This window comes from Erithacus rubecula, assembly GCF_903797595.1.
Source record: "Erithacus rubecula genome assembly, chromosome: 11".
NCBI classification, from domain to species: Eukaryota; Metazoa; Chordata; class Aves; order Passeriformes; family Muscicapidae; genus Erithacus; species Erithacus rubecula.
In genome coordinates this window covers 14,134,063-14,158,798 of record NC_136663.1, presented here as the reverse complement: position 1 = coordinate 14,158,798, position 24,736 = coordinate 14,134,063, and the positions used below count along the sequence as shown (strand labels likewise).

Genomic DNA, 24,736 nt, shown 5'->3' with positions numbered 1-24,736 from the left:
AAGAAGTCAGTCACAAGAGTAGGAGCGGCACGAAGTGAGTGCCCTCCCTACTGTGGGCTATGTATTGCACTGCCAGGACACATCCTCGGAGCAGTGCCACAGGGCGCTGTGAGACGCAGCAGCGCTGACGCACGGAGCTGCTCTGGCCAGTGCTGGGGGCAGGGAGTGCCACGGCCGTGATGTGTGTGCCCCTCTGCCCAGCTGCATAAACCCCCAAAGAACAGCAGACACTGCTCATGTGAGAAAGGCCCAACACCATTTTTATAAAACACATCAAATGGTTCTGTACTCGGGCTAAGTGCTTGGCAAAAAGGTACAAGGTTACTAGAAATTGTTCACAGTATTGCCTATTTAGCTCTCTGGCCACCAGAAAATCTAAATTTTTTCTCAAAACTAGATCAATAATCCCTGGAACATCAAGATACATATACAGTTACCATGGACAGGAAAGGAGAGTTTTAAGAAGAGTAGTTTCAATAACTTAGAATTTCTACCAACACATCAAACACACTCTCAGGCAATGCTGGAGATTCATGGTTGCAACATAAAACATTCAAGGAGTATCAATAACGAGGGATTTTTCTTAATACACTTTTGAGTAACAGTTAAAATGTCACCTGGTAAAGCTGTTTCAATATCCACTTAAAGCCAGGAAGTTAAGTACCCCCTAAGGGCACATACAAGAGCATTGCTGGTCACCACCCTCCCATTCAGGTGAGACACTTTGTGGCTGAGGAAGGCAGCAAGTTCCTCTGGTGTTCCTGTCTTACACCACCAGGAAGTCACAGCCCGTTACACAAGCTGACACTACTGGGGCTGCAAAACTTACCATTTGGGGTCCAACATTCACATTGATTGGTCCCAAGGTTTTCGGCAAAATCTTAGTTGGAGAGTTGGTGCTGGAAACTGGCAATGCAATTACTGAAATATTACCTAAAGAGAGTGGGAGAGTTCAAAATTACTTTCTTAGTAATCTGTGAAAAACACTTTGCAAATCCTCACACCACTCTAACCCTTTGGAATCAGGTTGGCTTTGTTGTCTCATTTGCTGTGAACACACCCTCATGTAACCTCCAGACCTCTCAGCAGATGTCACAAGGACATCTCACAAAACTACACCTTCACTCTTTTACTTTTAAAATTACATATATTTTATTTCCAGAGACAAATTATTCTTACTTAATACAAAGAGCACACAGCCTGACATTCCTCAGCATTAGGAGTGAAAATGAGAATACTTCTAAAAGAAACCAACATACAAATCCTACTTAAAATCAGTCATAATCAAGTGTACAAAATATGCATCCATAAATAAACCTTCAAAGCCTTAACTATTCCTCATCTGACTGTCCCAGAGCGTTCCACAGTCATAGCTGATGTAAGCCAACCACAGCCTGCCACTGGATGGACTAAGTGATGTCTTTACACTCACCTAAAGTCACAGAGCAGGCAGCTGGATGTCACAATAAAGTCTCCCATGCCATCTCCAATGCAGCATGTTCCCATCCCAAGATATTTATCATCTTTGTGATCCCAAACTGCTTATGTATCTAAGTCATCCTGCCTTCCACAGAGAAGGACAGCTTTGTGCTGACAGCCCCAAAATACTGCTGCTCCTCCTCTATCCCAAATTGCATCTTGTACCTTGATTATTTGGAATTAATGTTTAAATCAAAACTGTTGTAGCAGCACTGCTACCCCAAGTGTTCAAACTGTTGTGCACAAGCCTCTGAAAGCCCTGAGCACATTGGCTTATCCACAGACACTGTGGTGGCAGCTGCAGCTGCTCCTTTCTCTGTGAGAGCTCGAGGCAGGCGAGCTGGGAGCTGATCAAACCCCAGCCCTGTTCCTACACACAGCCTGACGCAGCGCGGGGAGCGCTGGGTCTGAGGCACAAACAGAAAGGAGGAAGAGCTGCCACTGCCTGGTAATCCAGAGCCAGCCTGGGACTAGCGGGGTCATGAGGACGAGGATTGGTTCCTGGAGAGCTACTAATGTTCTCTGGCACTGCAGACAGCAGCTGAAGGCATCTGAGGTGACAGGTCCCTTCAGAGCAGCACAGGGACCAGCCCTCTCCCCCAGGAGCCACAGTAACACTCAGCTTACCCACATGGCCCAGGCTGACTCAGTGGTGATACACATCCTCATTCCCCTGCACGTTCTCACTGCTCAACTCCACTGCACAATTTTCTTTTCTCACTTGGTCTCTTTTTTTACATTTTTAGTATAGCTATGTTTTCCATAAGGTTACTGAAAAATGATAAATTCAACAAAACAACTCCTCTGCAACAGGAAGCAGAAGCTACACAACTGAGAGGAAAAAGGATCTTCTGTAGTTTCAGCACAAAAGTAGAAAAGATGTAGATTTATGCAGTCTCACCTTTGTAAGAAATATTCAACAGATACATGAGAAATACAAACAAATTGAGACTAGGATATTCTAATGTTCCATGTAGATTCTTTTTGCATCTGGAGTAATACTACCACTTAATTTTCCAAAAGGCAAATCTGTATCTGAAAATATCTTCAGAAGCAGCTTGCATCTCTAGTGAATAAAATTAATAACTTATTCAGTCATGTAACTCACCTAGAAAAACAAATATAAACCTCCCACACTTGCAAACCCATCCCCAAGTAAATCTTCACTCTGTTATGAAACATCTTTTGTGAGGTAATGCCAGTAAGCACAAGACAGTAATTCATGATTTACATACACTGTGTTCCCATGCCGAGCTCAAAATAGTTCTCTCACTTGGCAGTTTTACTTTTGCTAGAGGATTTTGCCCAGGATTTCTCAAGCTGTGCCAGCATATTCCATCAAAACCTAGTCCCTCCCTTATTCCAGGCTGTTGCCACCAATGAAGTGCCACTTCCCAGTACTGTTGCAGGAATTTTCCTCTTTTCTGTTGCAACTGAAACTTTTGACCCCATTATTTCCAAGATCAGCTCTCATACTATTTCTCCTTGTCCCTTTTCTTACCAGAGAAAAGAAATAAATGAGTTTCTCTGGGGTTGACAGCATAAGGTCACATGGCCAAGCACAGTAAAATTGTGAAATGTCGGTTTTGGCTCTCAGCTCTTTTACCACAGGGCTACACCACAGTGTTGTCTCCAGCTGTGCTTCCCAGCCTGCAAGAGGCACTGGGCTGTCATGTCTGTGCCAGAGTGTCCCCGTGGGCTCACAGCCCTGGACAATGAGCACAGCAGCACAGCCAAAGCACACAGCCACCCACCACATCCAGCACTGGCACAGCTATTTGCTTTCTCAGCATGCACCATGCAGACTGGGATCCATGGCATCCAGCTGCACCTGGGATTGCTTTGAACATTTGTATGGATGCACTTCCTTCACACACACCTGCAGACCCACGGCCAAAGCCACACAGACTCACCAGATTTACTGAGCAGCCCTGGAAAACTGACAAATAAACCACTGAACAGCAGCTACTGCTGCCCTTACATGGGCACCATTGGGATAACTTCAGTAAATACAAGGGTCATTCAAATGACTTGATCTTGATTTTAAAAAGAAATTTGCTTATATTAGGTGTCTGCTTAAATGTCTTTTTGGCCAGAGTTACTGTCAATAAAAAAGATTTTCATCTTCTAATCCCTATACAAATCCCTCATTTGGCAGCAGTATTGTCAAAACAATCTTAAGAATTCACCAAGTTTTCAAAGAAATGTTTTCCTGCCCTTGGTCTTACTTTTAATTTTCTTCACTGGCAAATATAAATGTGTGAATGTGATTTTTAAATACAAATAGGATGAAAAAGAACCAGTTTGTTTTTATGAGTGAGGTATTTCTTATCCACAATGGCCAGAAAGAAAGAACAACCAAATTTTTCACAGTAAGAGGGTGCTCTTTGTGCTTGTCAGCAGTTAAAAAAATAGTAAACAAAAAGTTTTATCAATTACAAATAAAATATTCTTCCCTACCATTTTCTTTTTTTCTAAATACCATCATGGTCCAGATACTCATGAACCTCAACTGCTTCAAATATTATTATTGTATAATTTTACTATTATATTTAGGAGGAAGTAGATGTGACAAAACATTAAACAGATTTCTGTATTCAACTGCAAGCAGAAATATCATCAAAGTAACTATATATACTATCACAAAGCAACTGCAAAGACTTTAAACATTACCAAATTCTAAATAAATGCCAACTCTTAATAACACCCATCATTTGGGGACAAAAAAGATTACACTGATTTATGTCCTGGGGCACAAGAGCAGTGAGTACAGTGATAAGCTGAACACAATGAGACCCATCAGCCTTGAGTCACGGTAATCTCACTGCATGGATGGAAAAGGTCAGCACAGATGGATCAAACTAGAATGATTTGTATAATAATACTCAATTCTTATATAATGTTTCTCAGCAGTACTTTCAAGGCACAAAGGAGGCCAGCATCATTATTCCCATTTACCTATGGAAAACCAAGCACATGGGAAAGAAACCCACTTAAAACTCTCATAGGGAGGCTTTAACTGCAATACACAGAAAGCCATCCCAAACTGAGCCAGTGGATATATGTAGGTTTCTCTCAGAACAAAAGCACTTTGCTTCTACATAAATTTTTTTCTTCATCCTTCAGTCACCACTATTGTTGCTTCTCAGGAAGAAAAGCTAGTGTTGCTATAATTTCATATTTTCAAATACCATAATTGCTACATAATTATTATTCTTCCTGGCACTTGTGCAATAATTTTACTGGCACACAAAAGGAAAAATTCAATTTAAATGATCTTCAGTTTCAAGCAGTCACAGATGAAGTTATTCATGCCTATGTACATGTATGCTCACATGCACAACCTAAGCAGCTCACCAAACTCAGTTTAAATCATTATGTGACACCCTAAACAGCTCAATTTCACATAAACAACATGCAGTCCTATACAAATACAAAGCTAAAGAGATTTTAGTGATTTTTTTTCCTTGTATAACTAAATCTGTTAAGTCTGCAGCTTAGTTGCAAAGATAATCAGAAACAATGTCAACTGGAGAATGTATAGAATCTGTCACAGCCAGTTTGAAGGAGACCATGGCTGATGGGGAGCACAGCCCAGCCAGCTGGGGTTACAACAAAGCACACACCAACAAAAAAATGCCATTGAATTTTCAGACAAAACACCAGGGAAGTTGGTAATTTGGATTTCATATTCAGAGCTTTAAGCAAATGTCCACTTTCTAAAAGTGCCTCAATGAACAGCTATTTTTAATAATACAGCCTACAGCTTGACGATGATGGCAAAAACCCCAGCTCAGAGCTGTGAGATAGCAGCAGCCCATAAGGATATTTTGCAATAACATATGGGGTGTGTCCTCAGATCCTCTAGTACACTGGGACATTCACTGATCTCCCAGATCAGTATATAAAAGCATATAGAAAAATGGAATTATTGTCACGTTATTAGTATACAAGTATTTTCTTGGTACATTTCTTCATTTGTGCATTGCACAAAATTACTGGGATACAAACCTAACTTTAAAAATTCCACAGGGATGAAATGAAAGAGATCTGTAGAAAAGGAAAAAATTAACTTGGGCAGACATTTTTTCAGTTTTCAGGCTTACACTGAGCAGTACAGCTTCAGTCTTTTACCATTCAATTTGAGACAGGAGTTCAAATCTACAGGAGTTAACAGCTGTATAAATCTGAAAATACCAGGGCACAGGTCTATGGATAGATGCTGCTGATGCCTTGGTCATTTCAGCAGATCTCTTCAAGCATACAATGAAATACTTCTACTACAGCAGCCCCATGCATTAAGTTTTTAGAATACCAGCCCTGTCAGGACTTAGTAAAAGACAGGTACTGTGTAATAGAAAGATGCATTGAATCAAACCTCATTGTGAAGTTGTATTAGAAGTGCAGACTCCCACCCAGAGCAAGCTCTCTACAATTATGATATGATTAATGGCTCCTCCCTCACGGAGCCAGTTGCAAGACTGCTGCTCTATGGCTGGACTCCCTTTTCCCTCCACAGCAGTAAACAGAAAACATGTAAACTCACAGGAACTGGGAATAGAGTAACAAAAAAAGTATTAACTACGGACAGCAGGATTCCTCAAAACCACTGTGTGAGTCCACATCAGAGATTTTAAGAGAAGAATCCTGTACCTGCGGCCCCAGCAGCAGCAGAGGTGCCTCATGGCAGCCTCTCCTCCCCCGGACACGCACAGGGAATCCCGGGATTCACCCGGGCCCTTCCACCCCCAGCCCCACCCTGCTGCACGGCCGTGCCTGCACACTGAAGGGGCTGAGGGCGACCACTAACGGGAGCTTTCAAGCGATGCCCGATGGCAAATCTTGATGTGATCACAGGGTTTCACACCCAGGTGCCTCCAACAGACCAGGGAGCCTTGGGTCTCCAAGCCGGCACGGGGCGTGAGAGCTGCACACATCCCTGTGCATGCAGGGATGGCTCCATGGGGCAAGGGGTAACACAGACACACCCTCTGCTTGGAATCACTGCAAAAACGGTTTGATTTACCATTCTGTAATAGAGGTGAACAGGATTACACAACTTCAAGCACTTAACTCTGACTGAGAGTCTCCCAAACAGATTAACTTTTAAATTCTCACCTGCAACTTTTTATCATGAACTCTACAGTAGGTCTGGTTGAATTCATCACAGCTTGCAACAATTACCCCAAACCAAAAGCAGGCTGCCACTATCCAACTCATTCACAAACCTAACTACACCTACTTAAGGACTAACTTGAACTATGCTGCACTTAGGCTTTTTCCTTACCATCACAACACAATAATCACAAAATAATGAAGCACAAAGGCAATTATCTCACCAAAGTGCAAAAAATAATTCTCAAAGGCCTCCATTTGCCTGTCATGTTCTGCAAAGTTTAGAAAACTAGGAAGATACTGTAGCTCCAGCCATTTTCTGTTTAGACTGTCTCATTTTTTCAATCTCTTAGGTTTGATGGCATGAGCCAACAATCAACATTCCTGCTACTACATACATTGGTTTATCACAGTGAGTAACAGCAAACTAGTATTTACTTACAAAGGTTGATTGAAATGTTTCCTGAGCTGCAAATCCTTGAGTTTTCAAATATAGATAAGGGGTTTATTTTACTGGAATACCATAGCTGTTATGACTAATCATAAGTTGTTTTATGGTTATAAGTGATTAATCTAGAAGTGCTAAGATAAAACAGGATAGGACAAAGTGTAATTATTATTGTAAATTGTGCAGAACTTTTAGAAGCATGACATCATGCCTTGTCTGTCATTTTGACTACAACAGAATCAGGGAACTTTAAAGGTGGGGTAGAAATCAGGAAATTCAACATATTGTTCACCATCAATGAATGAAAAAAAGGGCTTACTTTATCCTTTTATTATTTTTTCTACACCTTCTTTCCTCCTCTGAAATTCTGAAAACCTTCTCATCTTTGCTACTGACACTTACAAGTCAGTATTAAACAACTACAAGTGGAGATGTACGAAATGTATTAAATCCTGAGTATCCCAAATGTGAATCAATTATATGTAGTGAAGTAAGTCTTAATGTATATATCAAATAAAATTCTCTTACCTTTTGTTGGACTCTGGTTCTGATCTATAAATCCTTTCAAGTCTCCATTTGTGGAAGTCACACCAACCTGAACAAAACATTTTTGAAGTCTTAAAATATGATAAACTTTTCTATGTTCTCTAATATACAACTAACGATACTATGAAAGCAACTTTCTGCATTATGAAACATCATAATCCTATGGACAATAAAGTCTAACAAGAGCATGAGAATCAAGGCAAGGTATCCAGGACATTTACTGGGTATATATGAAGACAAACTCTACTTTTAACTGAGTTATTACCTAAAAAACACCCTGAATATTCTGACTGTGTACTACCTATGACCCAAGCAGCCCATTCTGGCTATTATGGTATAAGGCACCATCCCCTCCAAGTCAAAGTGAGCAGCTGCTACCAATAACACAGCAGGAATCTCCCCATGTCCAGTTGCCTCAGTACTAAGCTACACAGTCTACAGTCTGAGATGTGACTATTGATGTATTCTAAATACATTTCCTAGTCTTCATACACTGATTTACTGAGGGCAAGTTACTGGAAACATGGAAAACATACATAATAGTACAACTCAGACTTTGGCATGCACATAAAGCATAGGAAGGTGTAGTTTGCACAGAAATATACAAGATCACAGATCCTGGATGAGGAAGGGAAGATACTGGAAGTCCCTCATATCCCAACCTCTTTTTAAATTATTGTAAAATTTGATGACTTCCATAAATCATTGGGACAAAGGGTTCCACTATGCAAGTTAAAAGAAGGCAATCATATGATGAAGGATCAAACAGTTTCCTTTATTTTACAGATGTATGTAGCAATAATGGAAACTATGCTAGAGCCACTTGAAGAACTTTAATACACTCAAGTTGGAGTATAATTTAATTTTAAGTAAATTAAACAGTAGCAACTCAACAAAAATAAACTACACAAGATAAAAGAATACCTACTATAACCATTCAGTCTTTCAATTCTGATTAGAGACCTTGTATTCAGCAAACAATTTTTGTAGGGGAAAATCTGTACACATCATTGTGACAGACCCTTGAAAATAGTTCTATTAAGATTTTTTCCCCATCAGGAGACAAGTAAGAAGAACAACCATTTCTGCACTACTCTGACTGTAAAACACTGCCCAAATAAGCTCAGTTATGTGTTTCTATAAACAAGTCCTTGCAGATGCTCAGTTCAGCTCCTCAGTTTATCTCAGACATTGTCAGTACAGGACTGGCTCTTTCCTGCCCTTCCTGGCACACCCAGCTAGACCCTCCTACACTCTCCGGCGCCGGGGCTGTTGTGTGTCCCCAGAGGCTGTGTCTAAAGAGGGATGTCCCATTTTCCCTCCCATTCCCGGGCTGTCTCCCAGCAGGTGGCAGCAGCGATGCAGCAGGGCTGGGGAGAGTCGGAGCAGGAATGCCCAGCCTGCAGTAGGATGAAGGGAGGGAGACACAAAAACAACCCAGAATGTCTCCTTAGCACGGTTTGGTAACAGAGCCACAGGAGAAGAGCAGCACCGCAGGATCTCCTGTGCTTGGGCACAAGCAACACTCATGTGGTAAGAGGCCAGTGTGGTTCCCTACACTGAGGATATGTTCTAGAGATGTTTAACCAGAGGTTGGCACAGCTGGAAACTGCACAGTGTAAAGCACTGAAAGGCTGTTCCAGTGCCCAGCCAAGGGGCAGAGGCTGCACTGCTGGCTCGCCTCTGCTGCCTTCACCCAGTGTCAGCTCTCTGTGGCAACTATAACACAACTGGGAGAAATTTTAAATTCAGGGGAAAAATAGGGGCCCACAGAGATAAACAGGCCTCAACTCATTCTGAGATCAGGAATTACAAGGAACATCTTCAAAGACAGCACTGAAATTTGTTCACAACTGAACATTCAGCTCTAGAACTACAACTGTACATTTCCCTATTAATTCAGATTAGTGTTTTAATCAAACATTAAAGATGATGTACATATACAATGTAAGAATGAAAAATTCTTTTACATTTAATCCTCTGAAAGATTTAGAAGGAAATGCAAGAAAGGATTTGATAGGGTCTTTTTGTGTGTATGTTGTACTTGTGATCCAAATGACAAAAAATTACAGAACTTCAGTCTGTTGGAGAACTTTGCTCAGAAATATATTGTTTTCAATACAATGGTCCTAGTAGCACATTCACAAAGAGCAGCAGTTTTCTCAATTTTATATCTAATTTTTGTATCTAAGTTTAAAAGAGCGTGAAAACAAACTAGAATTTCATGAGAACTAAGGTGAGATGTGGCAGATCTAAACGAATTTGTTTCCCTTGCAGAAGAATGATCCTATCTAAGCCCTCAGAAGAAGCAATGTGTGATGCAATACTATGATACTGCTGCACAGCAAGGCCTTTATCCAATTCCATCTCGGTGTTCAAGAGGTCCCAGGCCACATTTGTTATCTGAGACAGACCTCACACTGCTTCTGGGAATCTTGTACTGTGAAAACTCCTAGGCTGAAACCAGAAAACAATCCAATGCTTAACGGGGATAATCAGTTACTTTTTGTACTGCTTGTGTGATATTTCTACTTTATAACACTGGTTCAGAGTGTCTGGATTACTGGGTATGGCAGGAGCTGGACTCCTGTTCATCTGCAGCACAAGGAATCCAGCCATGATGGAAGATGAAGAAAGCACTTGGCAGGCCTTTACATACTACTAAATATCGCTGAGGTTTGTTTGCCTTTCCTGTTAGGTGTCTAAGTTTTCAAACAGGGTGAGGGGAAAGAAAAAAAAGAGTCACAACCAGAGTCCTGGATGAGGCCAGCTGCCACGAGCAGCTTTCACAGCTTGCCTTGTAGCCCAAGTCCCTTCTGTACTGCTTGGCTGGGGCAAGTCTCCATGACCAACCTCAGCAGTTAAACTTTCTTCTATGCTGACAGGTGAAAGGAGAATTATCACAGCCATTTAATTGACCTTATCTGTGGCAAGACAGCAACCCTCTGAGAAGCACTGACAAATAACTTCACAATCAAAAAGAAGACTCTTACTCAAAAAACCTGCTGAAGTTATCACTCATTTGTTTGAGAACTGAAACTAAAAATTCGTTTGAGTAAACGAAACTAAAATAAATTTACCACAAGTATTTGCTCTTTTTTTTCTCCATTGGTAATACTGTTTTAATGTCTTTTTACCTGAAGCACCAATGGGAAAGGAGATACTAAACAGGCAAGAAAAAACAAATTTTCTCATATAAGTAAAGAATGAAATAACCCATTGGACAGGGTGATCTGAATTACATCTGGGTACAATGTATATGGTAGGCACACACATCTATTTTCCAAGAGAACCTGTAACTTTTATTCAACATTTTATTATTCGTAGCTTCTTTGGTTGTGGATTAATTTTCTAAGGAAAGTCAAATTACCCACAAACAATATTCCACAAGCAGATATCAGAAAAGGTCCTGCTTTTAAAGAAAATGAGCAGTGAGACCAGCCTGTATAATTTTCTCACCACACACCCAGAGTTAGGAAGGAAGAATAGTGATGGGGAGGGTTATTCATCCTGCATACACATTCAATGTACAGGAATATTCTGGCCCATGTTTGAAGCACAGGCTGCCTTGGACAGAAGGATGTTCAACACAGCTTCTTGCAAGGTGAAAAGCCATTGCAGACACAGCTCACTGCATGAGGCTGTGATGCAGCAGGAGCACAGACATGCCCAGCTGAGGGACAGTGACTGCAGAAGGCAGAGGTGGCAGCTTCCTGCTGTGCACAATTGACAGAAGATACATTCCCTTCTACAGTCTACTGGAAGATGCCCACACTCCAGTACTTTAAAATTTCCTTTCCTTGATGCTTCAACATAAAGAAAAATGATGGAAGTACTCTCATACAGAAGCTCTCTTCCTCAACTCATTCTGCAGATCACTAAACCATTTCTGACACTGTAACAAATACTAACCTTACCTTCATAATAGGTTTGGAGCTGCAGAAACCCCCAGGCATATACAGAATCTAAACCCTGCAACTCTGCAAATTCAGAAGCATTATGGGCCTTCTAATAGCACCAGAAAACACCAGGGCTGAGACTACTGTTCTGAGTAACCAAGGTTGGGAAAACCCTAAGAAGTGCTACCAATAAGGACACAAAGCATATGACCTCCATATGAACAGGTAAACATGAAAACTGAGTCCTACATTTATCTGTACCAGAGTAGCTGATTTTTTTAAAATATGAACCCATAAATATTAGGTATCTGACTAGGTTTGCATGAGTTTGATATGCAAAATTTCTAAGCATGCATACCAATAAAATATTTCTTCCCTAAAGTAACCATAGCATTGTGCTGCAGTAAACAACAAAATTATATTTCTATATTCAGCACAAGAGTAGGTTACCCAGACTGAATGTCACATCTATCCTTGGAGATTTTCAAAACCCAAAGCTCTGATGGAGCCCTGAACAAAGCACCAAGCAACTGGGTTCCAGTGTCTAAAAGCTTTACACAAAGCACCAGAGTAGATGGCCTTCTGAAATCTCTCCCAACTCATGCCACTCTAATGACTATTACACAACACTCCATGGATTTTATTGGGATTGGTATTTATCCTTTGACTGAATCGAACAAAAAGTCAAAGCCACAAATGACCTGGATTTGTGCAGCTGTCCCACATAGATCAGTAGAATTACTTATTTGTACTAGAGCTGAATATGACCTATGAAATAATAAGCAAAGGGCTTTGAATATATACATCAGTTTACTTTCAGTTTGGCAAGCTCAAATCAAAAAGTAAGACACCTCAAAGCTGAACTACACACCAAATGAAGCTATTAATAAAGCCAACAAATTTCCAACACTTGAGAATTAATTTAACCAAACTATGTCATTGGCAGCAGTCTTACCCAATATGCACAAAAACTTTAGCAGTTACTGAACAAAGCAAAATCCTAGGCTACCTGCACTTTCATTGTAAGGCACTTCTTTGGTGGTGTTGGCTCCTAAACCTACCCAGATTTAACTAGAATGCAGGATGCCCTGTCAAAGGCAGTCAATAGGCAAATTGCTCAGGGCCCAAAGTCAGACTCAATTCACTCATCACCAGGATTAATCAGAACTGTTCTCTATACAAGCTGTGTACCTCAGGAAGCACAGCTAATTAGGCAGAAAATTAAGGTCAGGATGTTAAGACATTTCATAAGCTTCCGCAGAACTCGGGATAGAAGAGTCAAATATAGAGCCTGGAGACACCAGTACAGGCTATCAGGATTAATGAGCAAGCAAAGAAATGAGGAGGCCTTCAGTCTTCTAGAAACCAAGAGTGTACAACAGTAGCAAAATAATATGCAGTCTATTCTTTCTTGACATTTGAGACTCACACTCAATAGAAGGATTTTACAGAGGTGCAAAGGTGAGAAGATTCAACAAAATGTGCAGCTTTCACAGAAGTTTAAAGAAATGTTAGAGGAATCACAGACTCACAGAATATCTCAAATTGGAAGGGATCTAAAAGGATCAATATGAACACAGCATCAAGCATTGCCTGTTATTAATCTGACCCATGGCTGAGTAAACTCCACATGCTTAAAGAGCTTCTAATCAGTTTAAATTTATCAAAATACTGAAGAAAATGATGGGGTATATATTTGTTGCATAGAAAAATCAGACAAGATTGCTGAATTTGAAGGTCTTTGTGATTGATTTCTTGTATTTGTCTGCACAATTCTGAAAGTCAAAAGTGACTGGCAGAATGCCAATATGAAAAGTAACATGCTGAAGAGTTATACTTACATTTTTTGCCGTCATGTCAGACAGTATCGCTTTATATTTCATAAAGCCATAAGATACCCCTTTTCATCTTCACAGAAGCTTTAAAATGAACATCCTGTAAGACAGTTAATGAAATGTCTTAGTTGAAACCCAAGCTTCCAATAAAATAATTGCCACAATTATCAGGTTGTGCAGAGATACTAAAAATGCTCATTACTTGGAACAGGCAGAGATGAAATCCTTTATATGGCTCAATTTACATAAAGGCCTGACTACATTAATGTGCTAGCAAACCATGTTAAATCATTACTAAAGTTTTGCAATTAAAACCATGCAATCTTTTGCATTTAATGCAGATTGGCTTTAAAAATGAAAGTGAGTTACTTCTCTCCACTGTCTCTTTAGCCATCAACAACAGAGAAGGCTTTTAATGAAATATATACAACAGAAAACATTCAGAATTTTTAAGGAAATGTGAGGGGAAAAAAACAATTCAGCTTTAACTCATCTTTTAAATATTTTCATGCTTTTTTATTAAACCTGTGTTGTTACAATATCAGAATTCCAGGAAAAGACAAAAATTTTGGTATACCAAAAAAACAGTGATTTATTTTTTAAATTAAAGCTTCCAGAAGTCTTAGAGAAAACATAAGAAAAGTTAGAAATCAATGCTGTCAGCACAAACCATTTTAAAAATAGAAATAACTTGACAAAGTGTTTAGGTACCTTTAAAGTACTTTGTAAGTATTATTTGCAGTTAAAAAAAGGACTGCAAAAGACATTTGAATTGCATTTGGATGAAGAAGAGAGAACTGTTCACACTCTGAAGTGTGGAATCAATTCAGTAAAATTAGCAAGGTACCTAAACTACTTATCAGAGTCACCACTACCAGCAGAACTCAGCAGCTACAATAGTATGGTGCAATTCATGCATTTCCTCTGCATTTTAGCCAATATGAAGCTTGGGAATGGCATTGAGAGTGTCTTCACCTCCCTTCAGGAAAGTTCCAGGGGTTGTCTCAATGGTTGGTGTGTGTAACTAATGAGGAACTCTACCATCACATCCCATCACTGCTTTAGTAGTTGTGGAAAACCCAGGACAATTTTTAATTCTAGGCAGTTTCTGTATGTTTCTTGGTTTACTCAGACATCATATCAATTTAACTGCTCGTGGAAAACCATTTTACTCAACTCAGAGGTGTCCTCCACTTCCTGTTGACTGAGTTGCACTCATCTTCCTTAGTGCCTCCCTTTATTGCAGCCATAATTAAGCAGTTACCCCAGCATGTGAACACCAAACAGTTCTACTAAGACATTCTCCTGTGAAAACTTGTACATTTTAGTTTCAACACAAAACATCCAAGAAAATAACACAATTTTTTCTCTGGCTTCAGAGAAGATACTACAAAGAGGTATCTATTCCCACCCTGGGGAAAGGAGCTGCTGGATTTGGTAGTAATCCTGAAACCTGAAGCCATAAAGCCACAGAGGTCACGGTAAGAGCAAGTACTGAATCCTTGCAATGCATCTGAAAATTATGATCTTTGTGCCTATTCTTTTTTGACATTTCTGACCCTTACAGACAAACTCTCCACATCCAGCATCTGGAGCTGTGGTCAAAATGCATGTTGTAGTCTGACCTCCCTCTCTCTCTTTAAGAGGCTTTACAAGTAATTTACTCAAATAAAGTGTAGTTAAGAATATAATTGCTGAGCAGTTTTAACTCATTTACAGATAAGCAAACTAGGTACATCTCTGACAAGTTACTTGCTGTCAAGCTTAATGATGCAGGAGGTATTGTCCATAAACTATTACAGTCCTTTGCCACAGTGCTCTTCAGCCAGTAAGAACAGTTGGTATTCTTCCAGCTTTATGAACACATTTTGTCAAGCCTGAGAAGCCAGACTTTGTGACCCCACCATCTGCCATGACCTCTTGTCAGGTTCAGACAAAGAATCGACACAGATGGCCTCAAAATGGAGATTTTCTTCATCCCCAATTGCTGCATGTGTTTATACCACACAGACAGAAAAACATAAAACTCAACCTTTTTTCTTCTTTAGCTGCTTTCTACTGAAATGAAGTTGCATAAAGACAGGTTCAGAGCCCAGAGTACATAAGACACAAAGATTAATTTTTTTGAACTATCTTTTCATAAGCCAAGCCTTGGTTTATAATGCACTCCCATAAATTTGCCTTTTGGCCATATATTGTACAGTACAAGGAACCAACCAAACTGTCTGACTTTGCCAACTCTGAGTTGTAGCTTCTTCTAGAATATATTTTCTTACCACCTATGCCACTGACATTAAAAAGCCAGTGTGAGCATTAAATTTACAAAAGCCCAGGTAACCAAGCTCTAGTTACAGCAAAACAGTACAGGAATTTTATCTGTACCTATTCTCACTACAAGTTAAAAGCCAGCTCTGTACTGAAGTTTTGGTGATTCCGAAGTTGAATCCCAGTGCAACAAACAGTGCAAAACAGAAATCAGTTATCTGCAGAATAACACTGCAATCTTTCTTATGTTTATTTTCTATTGTCCAAAATATTATTTTAAAATTACCCCTATAAGACAACATAACAGTCTGTTCTCTGCTTTACCAAGCTTAACTTAGTTTCTCTTCTAAGACTTTATCAGTACTCCAAGGTACTTCAAGTCACACCCTCACCTAGACCAGCAGCATGCAAAGATCCTCCTCAGTGCCAGAGGCAAGTCCCCAACAGAAAATTATATTTATGTAATATTACATCAGTACTAAACATCTACAAATGAAGACAACTATTGGACAATCATCAATATTGTTATGATGAAAAGCCTTTACAGAATACATGAAAAATAAAAGAGATATTTCAGTATACCAGAATTATCTTTATCACCACTAAGAAGCCTTTTTTCCCTTTACTTGAAAAACAGTATTGCAAAGATAAAATTACTCCAGGTAACTGGGTCAGCTAAGAAGAAAGTGATGAGTTTCAAGAAAGAAATCTGTATAACACCACCCTTTCCACAAGGAAGTAGTTGATATGCTTCATATCCCTCTCTATAGTACTTTCACTATTACAAGACTGATTTCAGAAGACAGCAGTAACAAAAAGACTCCTTATTAATCAATACAGGCTCAGTTTTAAACAACTAATTTATGCACAGCATCTACACAGCTTAGACCACCTGTTACTCATATGCTGCTTCAGCGTGTCTCAGTTTTCAGATCAGTAAAATTTCAGAATTATTAAGCACTTATCAGAAATCCACCTGCTCCCAGGAAGTGTTTCTTTGGCTTGTTCCTAAAAAAACACTTCAATATCTAACTGCTTTTTGAAAAAAAAAACTGAATTAAAAAAAAAAAATAGACAAGAATGCCATATAACATCCAGCTTGTCATTCAACGAAACTCTTCAAAAAAGCCAACCAAGGTACTTATTCAAGAAGTCACATACACAGAACGGAAAATAAGTCACCACCTTCAGCAGTCACACAGGAGTTCTTATATTGTAAATAATATTAGAAAGTAGCTCTAAGGAAGCATTTGAAAGGAACTCCCACCATGATGTGTATGATAAAGGTCTGGCAGGTGTCACACTTATTTTTCCAGCTTTTACTGTGAGGAACTGTGTGCCTTCAAAAAAGTCCCAGTAGATAACAGATGAGGTGATTAGAGAGACTGAGCAAAGGAAATTTAAGTGACTTGACCACTGAATATTACAAGTTTTTAACAAAATAAAATAATTTGAGAAGATTATTCAGTGCAAAAGTGTCATTGTTTAATCACCTTTACTTGACTTAAAAGCCTGTATCCTACAAATCCAAAGTACAGAAGTTCTCCCAACTATATGACACAAAAAGGAAATGAGGATTACTGCTTTAAAGATGCAAACAAAAGATAAAACTACCTGAACCTAATTTAAAAGTGAAGACTTCATCATGTAGTTAAGATCGAGCAAAATGCCAATAGATCATCAGAAAAAATTAACTGACATGTCCTGGCAACAGCAGTAATTATGACTCAAGTTTACACAGCACAGAATGCCTGGAAAAACAGATGAGGCATTTGTGCAAGTTCAATGAATATAAACTGTAGCACTTCAGCTCCATGAGGGAAAACCACCAACCTGTGTGGTTTGCTAAAAGCAAATGTCCCTTCAAGGACTTTGTATAGCAAATACTGAGGCAAAAATGAATCAGATCCCACTGAGTACTCTCAGACTCGATCCCAAATGTTACTCCCACCATTTGCTGCATTTACTCACTGTTGTACCCTATTATATTACTACCAATGTATTTATTATATAACTGCACATGCATACATGACTAGAAAAAGCATTGTTTGATGGAGGCTACTGAATATTCAGAATCCCAGGGATGAAGACAGGTCTGAGTGAGAACAATGTGTAACATGGGAAGAAAATCCAAAGCTGGATTCAAACTCTCTCCTAGCTGAAAGTGCTCAAAGTCTCCATTCATTTGGCTGCACTGCTGACCCTCAAGTTCTGCTGCTTGTCCAGTCCTGACAATGCTGAGCCCCCAATTCCAGCAACCTGGAACTGGAGGCTCCTTCCAACAAGGGACTTGGTTCTTGGACACGCTCAATGCCAGTACCAGCAGGAAACTACATGTCTAAGAACAGGGGCAGCACTCATGCCTTCTTTCAACAACAATGAGGTTTCTCCAGATAAGGAGAACTTTACATTAAAACATGTGGAATAATTCCTGAGCACTTGAACCTTTGAAGGCTCTTAGAATTCCCCAAATCAGCTTCTGCTGTCATTCAAGATAGAGTACACAGGGCCTGACACCAAACAGTGGGTAACATTCATGCAACACTTAAAACATCATCTAAAATGTCTTTTTAAGAAGACTTTTTTCACTACCAAGATAAATCTGGAATTAACAGAAATTTAGCTGCAGCTTTTTAAAACAGGGAATCTATTCTAAAAGGTCATTTTAGTTCTCTTGCTGTGTTTCTAGCCCATAACTGACTACTATACAGGCACAACATTTGGGAGTCTGCTGCTTCAGTGGTAAGGGCAGGTACAACTTCCTTTCAGAGTAAACAGCACACTATATTTTCACAAATTTTTGCTTTAAGAAATTTCATTTTCACAATGGACTGATATGTAAAAAAAATTTAGCGATCTATGTGATAACTGTAAAATACCTTAGTAAGATGGTGTTTGTGCATTGTCAAGAATACACCCACCAGCTCCTTTTTCAATCAAGCTCAGCTGAAAACACCATCTTTTTGACTACTGAGAGTTTACTCCAGCTTCTTGCTAACACCAGCTCATATACTGTATGATACAAAACCAGATTAATATCTAGGGCATTCTCTGATGTAAGTTTTAATTTTGAAATGTGAAGATTCCCAGAATTGTCAGTATATTGACAAATATATGGAAAAGTTTAACCACACTGTTGAGATATGCTTTTGGCTGCTTCACAGCTGGAAGGATCTTAACATCCAATGAACTGAGGATAATTTTACATTTGCATTTCAAGACCACCAAGTTATATGGCAACAATAAACTTGATGATGAAGACTTGGTAGCTATTTCTTCCATTTTCTATATAGTTTGCTAGAATCTTTATTCTAGTTTAAAGCCATTCTTTAACTTTACTCTTGCATGGGTTGAAGATTATGACAGTATTCACCAAAGGGTAAAGGCTACAAACATTTTCATACTTCTCTAATTATAATTTGATACAAAGACAAAAAAGGAATTTTTCTGGTAATGCACAAGCTCATAAATACTTATGACAGCACACTGGCTTCCACTTTTACCCTTTTCCTCCACTTTCCACTCCTTCCCAAAGCTCCACACCCTCAACAGCTCCCATTCCTACCTTATCCCCTCAGAGAGCCAGTTCAGTTCTAATATTGTCAGAATTCCAACAGTGGGGCTGAAAGTTTTCCTTATGCTGCAACCCCTGTCAGCTCCAGGGGCCACCCCAGCCTGTGCCCAGCACTAACCCTCAGATCTGACCACTGACCAACCAGCTCAGTCTGGTTTTCAGAACCACACCATGATTCCATTTCTGAAAAAAAGCATTCATGATCCCTCAAAATTTATTTGGATTGAAATATGACAAAGGTTGGATATTGTTTTTTTCAGATGAAGACTACTGTGCTTTTGAAGAGTTCACTGGGGTGTGTACATGCTTAAAAAATCCATTAGGAAGGGGGATATTTTTGTCTCCAGATCACAGTTTCCTCAATTTCTTATACATCAAAGAAGTAGGATGAATAATTTGCTTTTGACAGAGAGCAGAAGTCTGCTGTTAGACCAAATCAATGCACACCTTGAAACTGTATCAGTTGTCTGTATGAAATTATTGATCTAAAAAATGTTTGAATGTATTTGCAATTCTAATTTTAATTTTAAATAAACTGAAGCTGACAACCTGACTGCACCTTTAAGAGAACAGAAATATAATTCTCACATTTCTCAAATCTCAAGGTCAAGTTTTAACAAAAGGAAGTTACCTAACTCCTTCCTTCCAAGACATGGAGAGCCCATGCACACACAGGTTTCTTGTTTCATTCTGAGAACATAAGCTCACTTTCACTTGCAGTTTCTAATCTCACCCATAATTACTGGTCATGTTACCACCATATATTCTTGGATGACCATTACAGATCACAAGCGACTTTTAGCATTGGCATTCACAAGCCTTAATGAGCAACTATTGATATATTGGCTTTAATTCCCACAAATAGCATTATAATAGCTACTATCAAGTTGAAGAATTCCTCTATACAAGTACAAGTTCACAGCCTTAAAGACGGTGGGTACCTGTTGAAATCTGCTACTTTCTTTCTGACCTAATTTTTCTTTTTTTCCCCTCTGAAATTCGCAGTAAACAGTAAATGAAAATTGTCTCTTATTCACACAGAACATATCTGCTTACACCACCCATGGGTGATGGATTATGAATTCCTATCAAATTAACCTTCCCATACATGCAGCCAGATGTTATAGTCACCCAACAAGGTCACTGAGGGACTCTGTTGAACAAAAGTACTAAAGAGGTTGTAAGCCACAACTGAATCACTTGCTATTCCCACCCAAACCAACACAAACCTGGCAGCAACAGGAACCTGATGGAACAGGAGAAACCTGCCTTGCCAAACAGAGGAGCATACTCTAAGCTACACAGGAAAAAATTAATTAAGCTGCAAGACCAGAATTACATTCACAAATGGGTTTTGGTCTATAGACATTAAGAAAAATTCTGTATTTTGGACACAGGCACTCCATTCACTGTTAGCAATGAACTGAGGAACAGAAGTACAGTCTCTGCTACCATCACTGCTTTCTCTGACCACTCTTTGTGTAAAACCTGGTGATCAGGGCACATCCCACTGACTGAAATAACACAAAAACAACATCACCTTTATAAAGTGGATTATTGCCATGTGAAAGTTAAGTTAACTAACAGCAGGTTTAGAAGTTTTGTGAAAAACCTGGCTGTTCATGTCAGACTGTAAACCAGGAAGATCCCAGTGTTGTGACAATTCTGCATAATGCCTTCAAAGATACCTCTAAAGAAACCCCTTCTGGAATTTGTGCTTAAATGATTGGGGAAGTTACCAAAAATCAAGCTGTCTTCTCTTTTAAACGTTATCAAGTCAGAAAGAATGAAACTGTGCCAACACCTGAACTGCTGCAGTTCACAACTAAGCACACTAACAAAACCAAACACTCATCTTTCCTTAGCTTGGTTCCAGGCTCCATAGTGACAGCCAGTACTGGATGTGAGCTGGCTAAAGCATTATTTTTCACCAAGTCAGTGCTACAAAAATCTAGAAGTTACTTCAGGTTTCAGTAAAGACAAATACCCTCAAAAATGTCTTCATAAGAGGCTGTAGATTTTGCAAACCATGTTCTGAAAGGCAAAGAGTTTCTTCAACAGTACTAAGTGAATTAGCTGGACTTTGAATTATTTTCGAACATCATCCCTTTTCATTTAATTACTGTTCTCTATTTCACTAGAAGTATGATACTCTAAAAAGCTGTGCTTTTGTTACAGTTCCATTAACATATATGACAATATATTAACATTTATAATGGTCTTGCAAACTGAACTATCGTAGGCCTACAGTTTGACTTGCTTAGATTGATTTTTATGCTATAAATACTGAAAAGCATAAAAGCAAAGTTGAACAGTCTGTAAAGCCCTTTATTAGAAACTATTGCTGTACACAGGACATCAGACCAAGGAGCAAAGGATTTCTTTTAATGAAACCATGAAAGTAAGATCATTTACATCATTGCCTCAGATTCCTGCAGAAGAGTCATAGTCTACAAACCAATAATGGGGCTACAAAAATCTAATGCTGGATGTTAGAAAACACACATGAAGAATCAATCCAGGAAGTTGCTACAAAACTGTCACTCCCTACCACACCTGCACCTTTTACTATATTTCCCTGCATATCCCTGGTTTCTCAAATTCTGCCCCAGGGATTTGTGCTCTGAGCTCCACCATGGTATATGCACTATTACCACACCAAGATATTGGGATTACTTTTCATCTAATACCTAAGGTTTTGTGAGAAACCCATCTGATTCCAGTGTTTTCTTGGCTTCATGCACAAAAAAAAAAAAAAGTCCACAAGTGTGTTTCCTTACAGCAGACCAGACAGCTGATTTTCCTTATTTTAAGATTCACTGTTGGTTCATTAAGAGACATGTACAGTGAATGTAAGTGGAAAGGTAGTGGAGAAAGTTTTATACCATTACACCCCAAAAAATGAAAAAGCAAACAATTTGAGAAATTATCACTTATCAGAGATAGCCCTAAGAACATTATTTTAAGGTAGCACAACAGAAGAAATGCAATTCCAATAACTGAATTAGACTGGCTATAACCAGAACTCACTCTGCTCCACAAGAGGATGCAGAAATTTAAAATATTTCTGTCTACATATGATGGGCTGCAGTAGCTTCCCCCCATACCATGCAAGTCACTACCCTTATATGGCATTTAGAGATTCACATTCAGCTTCCACAGGCACAATGACATCTGCACTCTAAACCAAGTAAACATCATACACCCTTGAAGAGCATGTAACACTGGAATTTTGGTCCCTGTTTCTTCACTAACCTGCAACAATTTTAGCCAAAGCTGTGGAAAGATTTTCACTGGGAAGGTGCTCACAGCTGTTCAGAAGTGTGTCCAGATGCACCAGAGGTCTCTACAGCACTGTCCAACATAGACAAGAGTAGACAGACATAAGGAATTCTCTTGTACTACTGTTTTGTCCCTGCAAAACAGCACTGCTGCTGCCCAGCTGGATTGCTTGGCCTGTGCCTTTTACACTGGAGAGCTGCTGCCAAGATGCTGTTTTGAAAACTGTACCTTCCCACTTTGTAAAGTGAGGCCACCAGTCAGAACCCTCTGCAGCAATTAAGTGCATTCCTCTCACTGGTGTGTTTTCTGTAAAATTATTTACATTAAGACAGTACAAGTCAAATGGTTTCTTTTTGCTATGCTACAGTAGTGATTTTTGTTGAAAAAGGTTAAAAGAAAGCCAAATAATTTTACAGTAATATAAGATCACTCTTAAATTCACCCATGAGACTATCTTATTAATATTTAATAATTTTCATTTTTTCCCCTAGTATAGAACTAAATCATCTGACCTGTTACTCTGCCCTCTTCTAGAGGCACTAGATTTGCTTCACAGTAAGAAACTTTTCAAAGAAGAACACGACCTTTTTTCCTCTTTACCACAACTCCCACCAAGTCTTTTCTTTTCTATAATGCAAACTTCTCCTTAGTCCTCCACGTTTTTTCCAAAGTGCTATATTTAACACCCGTACATGTTACTTTGAACAGAAGTTCCTGAAATTCAATACTTCACTGCGTAAAAAACACGGGTGAGTACACACAGCACTGGCATAAGTATGGGCTGTGAAATACAGTTCTGCATTTGCCCTCTAACACTGGTCCTCTCAGTCTTTACCCCACTTACACAGCTCCCTTCTTGTGTATGACAGGATATAATATAATCAAAAGAACGGAAGTTAATTTGGGAAGGGTAAAGGAATAGAGAAGGCTTATTAATTTACTTTTTAACAGAATCCATTTTTTACCAGCATAACATTATTTTTGAATCAAAGATTGTATCAAGTTGGAATTTGTTACAGCACCATACAACCTCCATAATTTTATTATCTTCTGTCAACATAATTAAGCTACATCAGTGATAGCAATTGAAAAAAAAAAGTCACTGAGCCATATTAATGAAGAGTCAAAAAAATAATTGAACTGCTTTCAGAATTATGAAAGCTGACCAAGAAAAAATTTGTAAAAAATTTTTACCCAGCATACTGTATGAATGAAACTATTCATTTTCTCTGTCAAATCAAGAATTTACAGAGAAAATTAAACCCCAGGTCCCTTCTCCAGAGAACAGCATAAGCTGTGACACACAGCTCGGCACCCCCCCTTCACTCAATAAGAGAGCACGCTCTCATTTGCGGTTTTCTTCCACATTTCAAGGAAGTTTGCTTATTCCGTATTTTCCTCCTATTGTTTGTATTCTCAGCTCCAACAGACGGTGTTTACACTGGCTTCACCTCTGCCGCTGAGCCCTTTACAGCTGGAAGCCCGGGCAGGCCTGTAACTCCCAGGAAGAGGCAGGCAGGGAAGTTTTGTTGTTGTTGTGCCGGACTGACCCTCTCCCGATAAGACCCGCGGGTGAGAACCGCCCCGACACGAAGTTCAAGCAGCGCGGAGCCGGGCCGGGAGCCGGGCCGGGCCGGGCCGCCGCTCCTCCGCAGCCCGCACAGCCCCGCCGCGGCCCAGCCCCGCCGCGCCGCGCTCCCCACAATGGAGGAGGCGCCCCGGCTGTCACCGCCGCCCGGGCCCGCCCGCAGGTGTCGGGCACCGGCTCCCGCCCTCCCGGGGCACCCGCCCGGCCTGAGGCACCGGCGGGGCCGAGGCGGGGCGAGAGTGCGCTGCCCCGGCGGCACCGGGGAGGGGGCGGCAGGGCCGGCGGGACCGCGCTGCCCGGGGCACGGGGGGGCAGCGGCCGCTGATCGCTGGAGAAAGGCGCTGCCCTCCCCCCCACAGCCCCTCACACCCGCCCCCCGCTCCCCGCTCACCCGCGGGCCCGGCCAGGGACGAAAGGTAAGGCGGGCGGCGGCGCGGGCTGGGCCCAGACGGCAGCGCTGAGGCGACGAGACGGCGACGGTCCCTTGGCAGCCGCCGCGGCAAGGAGCGATCCAGCCGCGTCGCGCCGACGACGCCTCTCGGCCGGGCCGACGCCGCGCACCCGCCGCTGGCGAGGAGGCCCCGGAGCCGGGACCCCCCGGCGGCCCCCGGAACGTGGCGGCAGCAGCGCCCCCGGCCCGGCCCCGCCGCCCCCCCGCGCCCGCCCCGCGCCGAGCGCTGCCCGGTCCTGCTCCCCCGCACAAGC

The 24,736-nt window shown here is 40.5% G+C and overlaps 1 protein-coding gene across 4 annotated transcripts in view; it reads right to left on the bottom strand.

The window, feature by feature from the left end:
• TFDP2 (transcription factor Dp-2) overlaps positions 1-24,736 on the bottom strand; it is a 46,641-nt gene extending 21,905 nt beyond the window's left edge. For 3 of the 4 annotated variants that reach the window (XM_079314729.1, XM_079314730.1, XM_079314731.1), the window contains exons 1-4: positions 24,423-24,736; positions 13,329-13,422; positions 7,571-7,637; positions 830-933 (exon numbers count right to left, since the gene is read on the bottom strand). In XM_079314729.1, the coding sequence (XP_079170855.1) occupies positions 830-933; positions 7,571-7,637; positions 13,329-13,370 (213 nt within the window). In that variant the 5' untranslated portion in view covers positions 13,371-13,422; positions 24,423-24,736. Of the gene's footprint in view, positions 1-829; positions 934-7,570; positions 7,638-13,328; positions 13,423-24,422 lie in introns of those variants that run through there. The other variant, XM_079314732.1, reaches the window with a different exon arrangement.